A 17,289-nucleotide genomic window follows, 5' to 3' on the forward strand; every position below is an offset into this window, starting at 1 on the left:
CAGATAGAAATGTTTACATGTTTAATTTATGATTTACCAGCTTAGTCGGAGCATTTAAACACAGCAACAGTGACAACTACAGTGAGAGAAAAATGCAATGTTGTACAGGAACACGCCAACCTCACTCATTTTCATCTGAGGCCATCTATTGGTGAAGACTGGACTCTACTTAGTAAGCCACGGTTACTTTCAATTCTGTGTCAGAGTCTTTGATTATTTCTGAAGTTATGATTTTTTTTTCTCAGATTATTTTTAAAATTGACCTTACTGTATCAGGAATACCAAAGCCTTCAGGACATTGTTGTTGTGATTTAGCACTATATAAACTGAAATGAAAATAAAAAGCGGGGTTAAATGTAGTTTATATTATGCTGTCAGAGGTTATCATAATTTAAAACATAAATAAGAAAACAAATCTATCTTAATGAACACAAAGCAAATTCTTCAAGCATTTAAAACTGACTGAAGATAAAAATTTGAACCAGCTGGTTTAAATCTGCACTATCAAATCATCCTAATGCAATTCTACCATAAAAGGTAAAAACCAATATGAGGCCCCTAGACCTAACACATTCTGATTCTGTTTTTTGCTTTTTTTGGCATTAGAAATGAATGGATTTTCTCAAGTTTACTCTTTCACTGACTTCAAATCCTGATCGACCATAAACAGGAATTTTATAAAGAACTTTGCATTAACAAATGTGTAACTGTTTCTTTTTAGCTAATGAATGTCATTCATCTCCTAGGACCTAACCTTAATTTGTATAATGCAAAGCATACTGGGCACCAAGAAGTCATAAAAACATCAACAAACATACCCAACCTTTCACTTTAAATATGTTTTCATTTCCTGTTTGTTCAAAACTGAAATGAAAATATCTTGTGACAAGTACTGGAGGAGTGTTTAATGAATTGTAATTATGAAAGACAAAGAAACAGTGACGCATCAGTGATGACTGGAAGGGACTCGGGAAGTCAAAGGGGAATAGAAAGTCCTTGGAATTGGAACATGTGCTCTGAGGAAATCAGGGTAAATAAACTGCACTGGACTTTGCTCTGTCCTATTTCTGATGGCGTCACATTGATTTTTTTTTCTTTTCTTTTTGCTCTCTTCAAACGTGCATCATGCTGACTTTTCTTTGGAAATTTACCGTGTTTTATGTTTTTTACACCTCTGGGTTTTTATCTAATTACGTGACGTTCGAAGATGAGGCTAATATACCAGCAATTGCCAAATATTTCAACACGAAAGGGAGGTACGAGGAGGTTAACCCGTATCTCAGAGAGGACATACTTGCTGTAAACAGATCAATTTTACAGCCTCCACTGGATGAATGTCAACAAATTCATCTGACAGCCATAATAAGACATGGCACAAGATACCCGACGACCAAAAATATTAAGGAGATGCAGCAGCTCTATAACATCATCCTGCACAATGCCTCAGGAGAACAGAGCTGGCTGCACGGATTGCAGACCCAGTGGAGGATGTGGTACACTGAGGACATGGACGGACGACTCGTCCAGAAAGGTGTGGATGAGCTGAAGCACCTGGCTGTCAGGCTGTCAAAGCTGTTCCCTTCACTGATTTCAGAGGAGAAGCTTCGAGGTGGATTCATCAAATTCATAACCAGCTCAAAGCACAGGTGTGTCAACAGCACACTGTCCTTCAAGGCAGGACTAACAGAGCTGTGGGATATTAAAGGTATGACCATGACTATTATGATGACCCTTTTATGCATAACCTGTTGACAATTATAATCTGTTGCTTTCCTCTGTGCAGATATGGAGTTTGATCACGCGGTGAATGATGCTCTCATGAGGTTTTTTGATAAATGCACCAGGTTTTTGGAGGAAGTTGATAACAACCCATCAGCTGTGACAGAGGTGGAGAAGTTCAAGCAAGGGCCAGAGATGAGGAGGGTCCAGCAGAAGATCGCAGACATCCTCAACGTCCCATACCGTTCCATCACATACGGTTGTATCTACAAAACCAGACTGAGTGTATTATCTGCACTCTTATTATCTGTATTAACAGAGCAATGCCTTATTTATAATATCATATATCTTACATCTAAGGTGCTTCAGTGTTAACTTCATTCTGAGCAGTCAGATGAAGGCTGCTCTCTAAACGCTTCCTAGTTCATTTTGTGAGGATGCCACCTCTCTGGAAGAGAAGAATCCGTGTGTGAACAGCCTGTGTTACTGAACCACTTAACATTTATCTTGCAGATGTGGCTGAGGCTGCATTTTACTTGTGTGCTTACGAATTTGCAATTAGGTCAGTGAAGTCCCCCTGGTGTGAGCTCTTTGACGAGGACGATGCAAAGGTAGGAGAAAGCGATCAGATATATTAAGTGCAGATGTTTATGAGGTTGTTAGACAAGATGTTTAAACAGTTGAACATCTTGTTTCAATTTTGAGCATTTATCTGGTTTAACAGGTTATTGAGTATGCAAGTGACCTAAGGGAATTCTGGAAAAGAGGCTATGGTCATGATATTAACAGCAAGGCAAGCTGTATCCTATTTCATGACGTGTTTAGCCGAATGGACAAGACAGCCACTCAGAATAAGTAGGTGAACTTTTAATAACGTGTAGGTTTCTGATGCCCTTGATTAAAGAAATATATGAAATAATTATGTTTACATAACTATAAACCATTCATTAAAGGACGATTTTATAAGGCATGTGGAATGGACTCCAGAGTCCCGCTTTTGTGTTTTCTTTACAGTTTATCTTCAGATTTACAGCAGGAACTGTAGCTAATTTTAAACTTTCTTTCTCCTCTGTGCGGCAGGTTGGGACAGCAGGTGACTGAAGCTGTGACAGTCCAGGTGGGCCATGCAGACACCCTTCTTCCTCTGCTTACCCTTCTGGGCTTCTTCAAGGACAGCGAACCGCTGACATCAACCAACTATGCTGCACAGGCCCATCGCTCATTCCGCACCACTCACATGTTGCCCTATGCAGCTAACTTGGTCCTGGTGCTCTCTGACTGCGGGGGAGGCGATCTCAGACTACAGCCGCTGCTCAATGAGAAGCCTGTAACTTTCCCTGGTTTGACTGATCGGTCTTCCATGCCGCTCTATCGAGATGTCTTAGAGCACTACAGTGATCTGCTCCAAGGCTGCGACTTTGAAACCGAGTGTCAGCTGTTCAAGCAGCCTGCTGAAGTTTAGGCAGATATTAACAGCAGCCTTGTTATTTCATTTTTCCACAGTGGAACAAATGATAGGCTCCTACAGTAAAAATGCAACTGGCTGAAAAAGCTTTTATTTCTAAGTGTTCCATCTTGAAGCGATGCCCATCTTTTCTTAAGCTCTGACATTAAAGAAATAAATGGACAAATATGCTCTGTTTTATTTCTATTAATTTGTTTAACGAGATGTTCAAGAAATCTTCTTTTATAGAAAAAAAACCCCAAAAACCTTTAAGTAGTTATAAGCTAAATTCCATGATTGCCGATGGTATATGAATCATTCAAAACCAAATAATAATAAGACATTTTTGCATTAGAGGAGTTCCCATCTGTGGAGTCATAAATCCAGCATAAAGGTTAACAATAGCAGAAGATAATGTCTTTTTTTAAATGTATTTATTATTTATTTGCTTATTTATTCCCTGGCAAGTGAGAAGACACTCTCCCCATCCCCCACCACCACACCTAGCATGCAGACACACACACACATATCTTGGCAACACACATGAAAGTATTTCACAAATGATGTCTCAGTTCTGTTTCCCATGCTTGATTTATGCGATTAGAGCCTGTGTTTCAGTGATTTATGAACTCCCAGATGATGTGACACACACCAACAATAATTAATAACCGTTGTTTGCTTACTCCAGCATCTGCCTTTGCTGATGCCATTGGCAACAGGCAGTGTACATTACATTAAAAAAAAGTGCAAGGCTGTGGGTGTGTCACTGCCAAGAAGACAAACATTCACATATTTCCCTCACTACTGACACAAATGGCTTTAATTTCAAGTAATGTCACACCCTCACAGAGCTGTTTGGGGAAGTCAGAGAGGTAGATGTGGACATAAAAAAAAATTCTATCTTAAATCCAAAATCTTACTTAACATCTTAAGTAGCTTGTTTTGTTGTTGTTGTTTGTTTGTTTGTTTGTTTGTTTTTTAATTACAACACAATCTGGGAATAAGTGGCTCTGGTGTGGAGTGTCATTTAAATAGTGACTGGTGACTTAAGGTACCACTGCAGTGGTGAAGCTAATAATTACTGTTCTTCTCTAAACAAACAGCTGTTGTTACAACGTGCAGTTTAAATGATGCAAATGTTTAAGGTGAGATTTCACGGCAAACCTATTTTGCATGCTATATTTTGCATCATATTCAAACTGCTTAAATATTTGACTAGAAGTGGCATCAAGTTTTTGAAAAAGAGGCAAAAAGCTGATAAATAAAATCCACGTGCTAGTGTGTGACTTTTATGAATAAATAACAGGCTTCTCTGAAAAACACATCAACACCAACCAACCACAAACTGTCACCTAAACAATCCTCCAAAATATCAGCTAAGCTCAGTAAAGAATTCAATAAACAATAAAACATGTGTAGACTTTCAGTAAGCTGAAACTCTGATCTCCATTACAGTGCACTAACGCTGAGGGAAGATACAGTGATGCAAATCTGTGGGTTTGTGTGTGCAGACAACTGTCTTTTGCTTATAGAAAGCCCTTTTTAATTGGTGTTGTTAAGAGATTTTTTAACACATTACCATTATTTACTAATCATTTGTTCCTGCTACATTCCTAAATAAAGGAGTTAATGAAGAGTTTAAAATTTCATTTTAATTATGGAGACAGGTGGCAAGAAGAGAAAACTCTAGCACTTCAGATCAGGGTGATGTGCCCCAAAAAGTCATGCCACGTAGTCATGCTTCAAAAGCTTTAGTGTGAAACAGTAAGCTACTTTTATCAAATCAATTCCCGCTTTTAAAAACCAAAATATTCCTCAAAGTATCAAATAACTTTTGGAAACCGACGGACAGTCACTTTCAGAAATTATACGATCACCATGAATATTAATAAACAAGCAGAGCTTGTCATTTTCGTATCGTTCCCTCTACAAGGCATTGGTTGGACAGTCCCACATGACCGACGTCATTCTCGGGTCTGCGCACGGCCACACAAGTAACCCATCATGACGACCGCTTTAAGGAAAAGCGCCGTTTTTTATTTCACCTTCATAACCGGTATTTCCAGCTGTTTTTGTACCGACGTGAAGCCAGAGGAGAACCCAGAGATCCCAGCAATCGCCAAATATTTCAGCACGAAAGGAAGGTATGAGGAAGTGAACCCGTATCTCATAGAGGACATACTTGCTGTAAACAGATCAATTTTACAGCCTCCGTCTGCACAATGTCGCCAAATCCATCTGACAGCCGTAATAAGGCACGGAACCAGATACCCGACCACAAAAAACGTCAAGAAGATGAAGAAGCTTTACGACGTGGTTCAGGGCAGCAATGTTTCCAACAGGAACTGGCTGCGTGAACTGCAAAACCAGTGGAGGATGTGGTACACCGAGGACATGGACGGACGACTCGTCCAGAAAGGTGTGAATGATCACAGACACCTGGCTGTCAGGCTGTCAAAGCTGTTCCCTTCACTGATTTCAGAGGAGAAGCTTCGAGGTGGATTCATCAAATTCATAACCAGCTCAAAGCACAGGTGTGTCAACAGCACACTGTCCTTCAAGGCAGGACTAACAGAGCTGTGGGATATTAAAGGTACGACTATGATTATTATGATGACCCCTTTATGCATAACCTGTTGACTATTATAATTTGTTGCTTTCCTCTGTGCAGATATGGAGTTTGATCACGCGGTGAATGATGCTCTCATGAGGTTTTTTGATAAATGCACCAGGTTTTTGGAGGAAGTTGATAACAACCCATTAGCTGTGACAGAGGTGGAGAAGTTCAAGCAAGGGCCAGAGATGAGGAGGGTCCAGCAGAAGATCGCAGACATCCTCAACGTCCCATACAGTGCAATCACAGATGGTTAGTGGTGTATAATCATATCCATCATTTTGAGAGCATTACATATAGTCAGATTAAGCTATAGATAGATAGACAGATAGATATAGAGTACCAGTTGATTACAGCTGATTAGAGTACAGAACACCTAAATATGACAGTTGATATATGTTTATATAGTAGGTTAATATTGTCCAGGATTTCTTTGTGCCACTTTACACAGTGCTCAAAGAACTTGCAGTAGATGCAGTAGACTTTTTTTCCCCACATGAATTCACAAGTAATGAAACTGTCAAAAAGCATACGTGATGCACATTTCACAACTTAAACATCAGTTGTCCGCTTTGGTTTTGTAAGTCTACCACTTGTTATGTTAATGTGTTACCACTGTGGCTCTAACTGTTACAGGCATGTCTTTAACAGCAAAGTTAGATCTCACAGTCAGTGAAAGTTGATTTATAAACTACCCTCATCGTAGCTGGTGACATCCTTATATTGCCACAGAGGTGTGTGGCCACAAAAATTAATATGTCACTCCTTAGAATGACACCAGCTTAGTAGTGCACTTCCCAAGGATTAAAGTCACTGTGTTTTAAAGTAGATCAGCTGAAAGCTTTTGAGTTAGATGTAGAACAGACAGACAGAGGCTCTATTATTTATCCGTGAAATAGCTGGTGTGTTATTATTTACAATTCTAGTTGGTCTATTAACACATTTATTTGATAATTTTGTCACATCTTGGCTTCACGGGTTTAACAATTGAACACTTTCTACATTTCACCAATAATTATTAATAAATTATTACCAAACATTTTAAAATAAAAACTTCTGGAATTCTGCTGATGGCGTGTCACTGGGCTTCTTACAGCAGATATTTGCACAGTAGATGGAGCTGTTTTCAAACATAATAACAATAATACTGCAAGTTCACTCAGCGTAAATGCTGATAGTAGAAGTTTGTGCGCTTGGTGCGCTTAGGAACGTGCAGCTTTCGACAACATTCAGCTGTGGCTTTGAAACAGCATGAGTGTTGGAAAGTTCATTTCCATATTTCACAGAGAAGCGTTGTGCTTTTTTAACTCTCACATCTTTATTATACATGAAATGTGAAAAGAAAATACTGAAATAATACTTTTCAACTTTTTTTTTTTTTACCTCTAACATGTTTTGTCATATTATATATTTTAGGAGTCCTTTTCAGATATTTCTGAAGAATAGAGTTGTAAACAGAAATTTATTACATGCTCCAAAAAGCCAAATATGTATACATCTTGTTACAAAAAAGAGAATCTTTTAAACCTCTGAAATGATCTTTGATTCCTAGATTTGTTACCATTTAAATAAACTACCTAATAGAATACATATTAAACTATCAAAATATATGTAATATATATTAAATTATGTTTATTTGTACTTTTGTACTTTGCATTTTAATGGTGTCTTTCAAATACTACTCCATTCTCCATTCCATTATTTGTTGTCTTTATTACCCAAATAAATTGGAACTTTTACCTAATTTCAGGATTTTCTTCCATACTTAAAGTTGCATAAAGAAAATGCAACACATACCATGCTCCTAAGGTTTTTAAGATGTCGCTTCCTGCTTTCAGTTCTGTTTTTCTAACAGCTTCCTGACTGCTGGGATTTCACTGACCGTTAACATTTTGTTTTAATCTTTTTCCTGCAGATATGGCCGAAGCTGCATTTTATTTGTGTGCGTATGAGTTCGCCATCAAGACTGTGAACTCTCCATGGTGTCGTCTCTTCGACGAGGTCGATGCACAGGTGACACAGGAGGAGGGTTGCACATTGTGATAAAGCAGTAATATATGCTTCAGATTAACTTCGAGTCGTGTATCACAGTAGGGAAAGCATGATGACCCCACCCCACCCCCCGATTACAATGTTTCCAGTTACAGAAATGTCCACATTAAGTGGTATGTGTTTAGTACTTTTAATTTTTGTAGACTGTGGCAATTTATTTACAGGCTATCAAGCACATACACACAGAGATAAATGATGTATTACTGATTGAATAGAGCTTCTGTTGCGGATGTAGGACCTAATCTCAGACAATCAGCCTTTAATGCACTCAGTACAGGAAGTCCAAAGAATCTAAAAGATATTTAAAATTCAGTCAGTGAATAAGTTGACAGAAAACTCTAAAACAGGAGTGTCAAACATTTTGAGGGCCAGAATCAGCCCAGGAAAGACTCCAATGGACAGTTTTGGAAAATATTAAGGAGTGTATGTCTGTGAAGGTTCTCAGTCATCCAGGTCATCGTAGTCAAAGGAGCTTGCAAAGAAAAGCGTCTGGACTTCTTTAAGTTACTTGAAGACGTTTCACCTCTCATCCGAGAAGCTTCTTCAGTTCATTAAGGATTGTATAAAGTTTTACAGCTTTTCCTACTGATAAAGACCCCCACCCACTGCCATTCATACCACACCAAAGTACAAGGCAATTTTGTGTGAATTAATGAAAGTTTTATATTCTAAACTTATAATTACAAGAAAGTCTGAGCAATGATTAAACAGAACCTTTTCTGTAACTTTTCTAAATGTTTATCATGTAGTTTCATTAGTATAGCCCTATGGGTGATAGGGAACTAACAGGGAAGTAAAACACTACCAAAATAAAACAGGAAGTAACACAGTCACAACCACAACCAAACTTAGAGATGGAGACTTGACGACCTGACCTGAGGAACACACGGGAACACAACAGCAACTAAAACTAAAACACAAGGCTGAAAACACACAAGAGCATACGCATAGGTGAAAACAAAATAATGAACAACATAAGAATCATCCTGAGCATCATTAAATAAAATTCTTTACAAGTGCAAACTTTCTGTCACTTTATTAAAAATAAATTATTGTGAGCTGACTCTCTTACCCTTAACTGAAGGGACAAACACCCCAACTACTAGAATAATAAAACTATAACAAGTTTGCCCAGTAGGTGGCAGTAATTTGCCAAATTTTGTTCCAATTCACCAAATAAATAGACAACAAGAAGAAAACCAGCCAAATTAAATTAAATACCCTGTATCACAGCTGTTGCATTTCATGTGCACAGACTGTTTTATGAATAAATAAGTAGAAACAAATAAAGACACAAGCTTCAGATTAGAGAAAGATCCTGCCAAATGTGTCCTGTACTTCACCTCACAAAGAGATTCCTGTGTCTTATGTTGCAATCTGATCTCAGAAAGCCTGAACTGTCACCTGCACAGTGAATGATCAGCAGGTTTCTATCCTTTTTGTTTAGTCATGCCAAATTTGCACATAGACTAGTTTTGTGTTTGCAGTATTACCGCAGCGTTGAAGTCATTGCATTAGCTCACAGTTTGATATAGAATTACCTCTAAAATCCTTCTGTTAGTTTATGAAGGATTCAATAGTTTGACTCCCCAGGACATTTCTGACTTGCTCACTGTCTATAACACAATTAGATCTCTCAGGTTATGTGGTGCTGTCCTTTGGACCAAGCTAAGGCCAGTTAAAGCTTCACATTCGAAATCAAACTCAAAACGTTCTTTATTCTAACAGCCTTAACTTAATAACTGTGTGTGTGTCTGCCTGCCTGTAAATGTTAACTTGTATTTCATTCCTTTTTACAGTTTTGTTTTGCTGTTTTTATTGCCTTAGACTTTTTATTTTTTTCAACTTTTACAATAAGCCCATGCTTATGTGTAATGAAATGTGCTATATAAGTAAAATTGGCATTGACGCTGACTTTCTTATTCAACAGGTAATGGAGTATGCAAATGATCTGAAGCACTTCTGGAAAAGAAGCTATGGTTATGACATTAACAGCAAGTCAAGCTGCATTCTCTTCCATGACGTTTTCAGCCGTCTGGAAAAAGCAGCTAAAGAGAACATGTAAGCAAACCTTAAATGGTGTTACACTATATTTTTCTCATGTTAATAAAAATATTTGGGGAAAAAGGACTCACTGCTCAGCCCTGAATCCAGGCAGAAGCAAAACTTGCTGGATATTATTTTAGCTGAACTACAGTATGTGGGATCAGCTCAAAAGACAGCAGAGCTCGTGTTCGCTATATTTCAAAAGTGTGGCTCATTAGCATACACTCGCTGACCACTTTATTAGGAAAGTTCCTGTTTTACTGTGTTAAGTTGAACACCCCCCACCCCCACCCATCTCCATTGGCCTTTAGAAATTCCTTAAACCGTGAAGCTATAGATTCAACAAGGTGCTGGACACATGCTGACTTAAAGCATCATACAACTGCTGCATGTTTGTCAGTTGCTCCACTGAATTGAGATCTGATGATTGTGCGTTTGAGTGGAATGAACCAGTTGTCTTGTTCATTCAACTAATCTGAGATTATTTGAGATAGGCTGGGAGCAGTCATCAGATGTACAAATATGTACAGAGTCTCAGGTAGGCTGCGGTGTTAAACAATGCTTACTTTGTGCTGAGAGTCATTTGAACATGCCACAGTTTTCCAATTATCTGTTGTCCATTTTTTGAGATCCATATTACTTGTAGCCTCCGTTTCTTTTTATTAGCTGGCAACAGTGGTCTTCTGCTGCTGTAGCTTATTGACTTCAAGGTTAGTTATTCACCATGTATAAATACCTAAATGTAATACGTTGCTGTCATGTGATTGGCCCGTTAGATATTGGTGTTAAAATGCAGTTGAACAAATGTTTCTAATAATCCAGCCACTGAGTGTAAGTAGTGAAGAGCCAACCCAGGTTGTGTTGTTACATGTGTCGAAAGGATGCAATCGTAAAGTTCCCGTTTTGAAAAGAGAACAACTTTACTACACGCTCACCGTGAAAACATGTGTGTGGGTGATTCTGACTGTTTAAAATGTGACTGCAGAGTGAGCAGATTGTGGGTTGTACCTTTCAGCCAAGCATAATGTGCAAGCAAATGCAGTCATCTGTCAAAGAAATTCTGAGACCAAAAAAAACAGAAAAACAACATTTTGTTGTTCTCCAGTGAGATTTGTGGGAGTTTTAAAACATCAGAGTGAGAAAAGTTTGTAAAAGTTAGAACATTCTGGCCTTGCCCTCCTTCACCGGGCTTGGTTTTTGCAATGAATTCAAATGAATGGATTTTGCAGTGTCATCTTGAGTAAGCTATAGAAAAGGTTACACTTAATCATTATGAACTCGAATTTTTAATAACTGGGATTAAAACTTTCCTGGAGTGACGTCCAGCCTGCAGACCACATGAGATAAAATATTAACATTGTTCTTAATTTTTGTTACGTTTATTTTTAGGAGTAGCATATATGTAAGCCTTTCATCTTTACTGGAAAATATTAGGCTAATAATACTGATTTCTTTAAATAAAACTAGCAAATTTACTGGTGAAAATGGACTAATAAAGGGAAATTAAATTAACTGTGCCAATGAGCATAATCAGAAGCTAACAACAGCTTTTAAAATGGAACATGGTCTTGCTTGTTCTTTAGAGCATAGGTTAAAGCTGTGAGTCAGTGAACACACCTTAAATATATAATGACCATTATGTTTTGTCTTTATAATCCATAGGATTATAGGATGTCATCTTGAGTAAGCTGTAAAATTGGTTACAGATGTATGAACCCTAATCTATTATCTGGTTGTCAAAGATCTTTAACAACTCTTTGCTTCTGAGTCGTTTTCATTTCTAGCTGGAATTTCTATTTCCTGCTCCTCCCTGATATGTACTTTTAATTAATTAAATGCTATTTATACAAACTATTTAGAAAAAAAAACTACAGTCATATTTACAGTTTATCAGAGTGAGCAAAGGCTTTGCCCTCCTTTCTGGGGCTTGTTTTTAGCAATGAATTTGAATGAATGGACTTTTGCAATGTCATCTTGAGTAAGCTGTAAAAAAGGTTACAGATGTATGAACCCTAATCTATAAGATCAGCCAATCCCTAATAGATATCTGGTGTTCACAGGGTGTCAGAAATGCTGAGTCCATGTAGCAATCAACAAACCGATTAACTGACTGTTTGAGTTCTGATATTTCAACACTGAAACTGTGTATTCTGTAGGTCAGGCCAGCAGGTGGCTGAAGCCGTGACAGTCCAGGTGGGCCATGCAGAGACCCTCCTGCCACTGCTTACCCTTCTGGGCTTCTTCAATGACAGCAAACCGCTGACATCAACTAACTTCGCTGCACAGACCCGCCGTTCCTTTCGCACAAGCCATATATTGCCCTATGCAGCTAACTTGATCCTGGTGCTTTATGATTGCGGGGGAGGTGACCTCAGACTGCAGCCGCTGCTCAATGAGAAGCCTGTAACATTCCCCGGTTTGGCTGATCAGGCCTCCATGCCGCTCTATCAAGATGTCTTGCAGCACTACGGGGATCTGCTCCGAGGCTGCGACTTTGAAACTGAGTGTCAGCTGTTCAAGCAGCCTGCTGAAGTTTAGGCAAGCACAGTATTTTCTGGAAAAGAAGGCATTATACCAGCATTACCTTAGTCAGAATGTGTCTGTTATGCCATGAATATTTCACTGTTCAACACGGCCTTTCTGAACAGGATTTTCACTCTAGCAATCCAGTGTCTCTGAAACACCCAAAGACCCAAACCTACAAAGTGAATTTGAAGTTCCTGTAGCATTTCAGTATTACCGCTGCTATAATAAAGTATATAACATTTTGGGTTTGGTTTGTTTTTGTTTTTTTGCAAGATTCGCTATCATCACTACACAACCTAATGCTTTCATTAAATAATCCATTTTTCCAGTGTAAACATTTATGACTTGCAGATAAGGTCACTCACTTTTCTCAGTGTTCTGTCTTATTTTTAAGGTAAAGCAGTGAAAAACTATTTTAAATGCACTACCATTTGTGGGCAAGAACCATCTTCTTGGATTGGGGTCACTCCCAAGATTCACTTGTCCATGAAAAGAGAACATGTCTGTAGGTTTGATTTAAAAAAAAAAAAAAACAACAACAACAACAACAACAACAAAACAATAATAGTAAAAAGGTTGGACACTGGGTTTATCTTTTTTTTTTTCAAAATCACAATTTATTTCTAAATGACAAAATAAAGGAAAATGTAATCTTGATAGCTACACATTAAATATTTACTGTGACATAAATGAGAAGGTGAATGTTTGGGTAGCCAGAAGGAAAAGTTAGGCATAGCCAGTGTGGGAAGGTTACTTTTAAAATGTATTCCATTACAGAATACAGATTACATGCCCCAAAATGTATTCTGTAACGTATTCCGTTACGTTACTCAATGAGAGTAACGTATTCTGAATACTTTGGATTACTTAATATATTATCATGCTGTTTACAACTACGTGAATGTACTATTGCTGTGATTTATTACTATTACTGAAGGTCCACGGCTCCGAACCGTAGTAAAGGGACCTCTGGCTAATACGGTGGGTTCTGTGTCGGGCTCTTAGCCGAAAACTAGCTTTACTTTGTTGTCTGGGTCAAGTTTTCTTGCGAGAGACAGAGAGAGGCGTTGAAAGGCTGCTCCAACGGAACGTATTGTTTCAGAGGAAAACACGAACACGGTGTACAGTCGAGTCTTAATAGCTTACTTACAACTGGGCTCGTCAGGCTCTCTTCTTGGCTGCAGTGGTTATTATTATATTTACATGCTTCCAGCTCCCGTTTTTGCTCGATGACAGCTCGTACTTTTCCGCTCGCCTTTTCCTCCCTCCCTCGCTCACAGACACATAACGTGTATGGCGGCCCATTCTCCCTGCAACACGGACTACACTGCCCATGAGGCTACATTCTTTAGAGCTATACCGGTAGCATTTTACCTGTTAGCTTAGCACAGCAACAACAAAAAGGCCTCTCTCACCCAGGAAACACACAGTCGCAGAGAGAGAGAGAGAGCGTCGCCCTGTAACCATGGTAACCGTAACGCTGCCGCCTGGAACAACCAGTGTTGCCAACTTAGCGACTTTGTCGCTATATTTAGCGAGTTTTCAGACCCCCTAGCGACTTTTTTTCTAAAAAAAAAAAAAGTCGCTAAAAAAGACGTGAAAGACATTACAAAAAACAATAATTGCTAAAAGAAATTTAATTTGTAGTTCTAAATAAATTCTAAATGCATTTAGGACGTTTTTTGCTCACTTTATGTCTCGTCCACGATGTTATTTCTCTCTCCAACAACATAGGTTACAATTACATTAGCATGACCAATTCTGCAAATTAGGTGATGACGTCATTTAGCGACTTCTAGCGACTTTTAGGACAACCAATAGCGATTTTCCTTACTGAGGAGTTGGCAACACTGGGAACAACAGAACGTAGCTGTTAAACAAAAACCCAAACAGGCCTGACCCGCCACAATATGAAACAGCAAAGTACCGCCGTGTAATCCATTTATTTCAACAAAGTAACTGTATTCTAAATACCACCTTTTTAAACGGTAACTGTAACGGAATACAGTTACTCATATTTTGTATTTTAAATACGTAACGGCGGTACATTCCGTTACTCCCCAACACTGGGCATAGCCTATTAGCCTATTGGAAATGTCATAGGAAAAGCTTCTCTAAAGTTGTCTACAATACAATCCAGTCATAGTCCAGTCCATGGAACAGTCATTACAGAAGTGCAAAGAGTGCATGAAATTTACAACAAACAAAATGAAACAGCTGCAGTAAAATTAAGCAAAATGGCACTTGTTCGTGACAGGGAAGCATCAGATGTGGTTTGTTTTTTGTTGTATTGCCATATTTTTATTTCACTGAAAAGCAACATAATGCTTCTGCAACGGAAAACTAAAGACTGTGTAAAAGCTGAACAAAGCCACAACAGTGAAGTCCCATTGCAACGGTTTGGTCTGAGCTTTAGAGCTACGGTTTGGTAGATCAGACTGTAAAACTGAGGGACGCTGTACAGCCATTGGCCAAGAAATCATGATTGACAAGTCATTCACCAATGAGCATGCGCTGTTTGATTCTCTTTTCTTGCTCTAATGATGACCATAGTTTACAAAATAAACTTTATCTTGTCAGCAAGGCTTAAAACTGGCAAATGAACACATACAGTCATCAGCAGTGTTTAGGCCACAGAGCAAGGAGGCTGATGGCTGTTTTCTCAGAATTGCAAGTCTTTTTGCCACCAGAAGAAGTGCTCCCTGCTGGCCATTAAGAAGAATACATGTTTAAATACATGTATGTGTAAAGTAAGTCTGGCTTCACGTTTGAGATCCAGAAGCGACAACCATCTTTCAGTCTTTCAGTCTATCATGATATATAAATGGATGATCTCCACTAACAGAGCTGTAAAACAACAGCATCTGTTTTTCCCGCTGTGTTACTTGTACTATAGCACAGGCTTCTCATTTGGATTCATTCAGCAAACTCTCATTAAAGACAACTGGTATTCAACAAGTAGTCTGCTGTTAGCCAAACCTACTGTCGCTCTCATTTTTTGCCTCATTCTGCTGACATCTGATGCATCTGCTAATAACTATACTGTAGCACTCATCTAAACAATGAAATAAGGAAAATACAAATGTACAGAAAATGCTTTTTGTTTTTGTGAATGGACAATGAAGTGGTGGCACATTTTTTTAATTACTGGGATTATTATTTAATATCAGCGATTAACTTCCTTGGTGCCACATCCAGCCTGCAGACCACAAAAACAAATAAAATAAACAGAAATAAAACTAGCTAATTTACTAGTGAAAACAGACTAATAAAGGGAAATTAAATTAACTGTGCCACTCAACATAATCAGAAGCTAACGTTAACAGCAGTTTTAAAAATGGAACATGGTCTTGCTTATTCTTTGGAGCACACGTTAAAAGTGTAAATCAGTGCACACACCTTAAATATATAGTGACTATTATGTTTTTCTTTATTATCCATAGTATAACATTAAAAGCAATGATCAAAACTGTTACTTAAAATAGCAATAACTGGGGATTATTTCAGCATTGATTTTAAGCATTCAGTTTAAAGGAATGTTTCATCTTATAGGTGTACTATAAATTTACAACAAAGTCTAAACGCCCAGTCAGAGAATGCAGGTATGACAAACCATATTTAACATTGTGCTAGCAAAAAACATTAATCTTGTAAATACATTAGTTAATATTAATTATTATTATTATTATTTATTAATAAATATTTTATTTGCTTTTGATCTTTCACAAACATTTCAGGTTAAAAAGATTGTTTAGATTGATTCAGGGGCGATTTTAGCCCAGTTTTGGAGGTGCTTCAGCACCCCAAAATGAATCAAAGCACCCCCAAAGATGTCTTACTTTTTTTGAAAATATTTGTTGTTTGTGGGACACACTACTAAAAGTATAAAAAGCATACAGTACTTAATTGAGACGGAACATTTTAACAACAAAAGTATAGATAACCCCTCCCCCCTCCCAAAATGGTTTGTTCCAGCTTTTATTTGTTCCTGAGTAAATCGGTTAGGCTGAGATTAAAGTTACAGTTTTTACACAGCTGAATAAACGTCAAGCAGACAACTGATTATCAGAAGTGTGAGATATTCGAGAATATACTCCGGTGTCCCGTTATATTTTAGATAACAATGAGTTTATTAAACTTCACCGAAACAATCTGCAAATTTCATTCAAATTTATTAAACTATCATCTTGTCTTTATTTTTAGTTAGCACATACCTTAAACACTTAGATAATGATAGTTATATGAGAGCAGATGCACGCTGGTGCAATGCTGGTGCAATAAGCTGTACGCTGTACATCCAATGGATGCATGATCTGATTAGTCGACTAATTGCAAGAATGATATCAAAACAATTGTTTGTGGCAGCCCTAGTTGAAAACGTGTTTTCCGACAATGTTTGCTCTGTAGTAAAATTAGCGATATTTGACTGCCCTGTTGATCTCATTGAAATGTATACAGCCTATTTAAAATCTAAAACTTAACATTGTCCGTAGCCTGCTGTTGTTACCACTGTCCTGTTTGAAATGTAATGAGAGAAACTGGTTATTTTGCCATATGTGCATGTGCCGATATTGAACCCAAGGTACTAACTAGCTAACTGACTGGATGCCCATTAACCTTATAACTCCTGTTGTGTGTGTGTGTGTGTGTGGATTGTCAGTCCAAAGAGGGAGAGAGGAAAGAGGGGAACATGAGGACAAAGTACAAGATCAGGAAGTACCAGGTAAGAAAACAGACAGGGAGTACTAACAGGTTAGTACTTACAGTTTTCCTGTAATCTGAGGTCAAAGATGAGAATATGTAAAGTACAGTACAGTAAATTGTGCAAAGTTTACTATCAATTTTCTGGGAAACTGTACAGTAATTTTCGCTGTGGATCACAGGGTGA

General features: G+C 38.1%; 2 protein-coding genes and 1 long non-coding RNA gene across 3 annotated transcripts; all 3 read left to right on the forward strand.

The window, feature by feature from the left end:
- The first annotated feature begins 1,068 nt into the window (after positions 1-1,068).
- LOC146505503 (multiple inositol polyphosphate phosphatase 1-like) lies at positions 1,069-3,367 on the forward strand. Its single transcript, XM_085182698.1, has 5 exons — positions 1,069-1,705; positions 1,784-1,978; positions 2,233-2,330; positions 2,444-2,574; positions 2,800-3,367. The coding sequence occupies exons 1-5, from the start codon at positions 1,126-1,128 to the stop codon at positions 3,179-3,181; spliced, it is 1,386 nt and encodes a 461-aa protein (XP_085038824.1). The 5' UTR covers positions 1,069-1,125; the 3' UTR covers positions 3,182-3,367.
- Positions 3,368-5,115: 1,748 nt separating this feature from the next.
- On the forward strand, positions 5,116-12,645 carry LOC146505504 (multiple inositol polyphosphate phosphatase 1-like). Its single transcript, XM_085182696.1, has 5 exons — positions 5,116-5,756; positions 5,835-6,029; positions 7,693-7,790; positions 9,760-9,890; positions 12,032-12,645. The coding sequence occupies exons 1-5, from the start codon at positions 5,168-5,170 to the stop codon at positions 12,411-12,413; spliced, it is 1,395 nt and encodes a 464-aa protein (XP_085038822.1). The 5' UTR covers positions 5,116-5,167; the 3' UTR covers positions 12,414-12,645.
- On the forward strand, positions 7,797-8,771 carry LOC146505505 (uncharacterized). Its single transcript, XR_014877577.1, has 2 exons — positions 7,797-8,260; positions 8,398-8,771. It is a non-coding gene; the product is annotated as an uncharacterized LOC146505505 (long non-coding RNA).
- Positions 12,646-17,289: the final 4,644 nt, after the last annotated feature.

Source organism: Neolamprologus multifasciatus, chromosome 13 (genome assembly GCF_963576455.1).
Source record: "Neolamprologus multifasciatus chromosome 13, fNeoMul1.2, whole genome shotgun sequence".
Classification (NCBI taxonomy): domain Eukaryota; kingdom Metazoa; phylum Chordata; class Actinopteri; order Cichliformes; family Cichlidae; genus Neolamprologus; species Neolamprologus multifasciatus.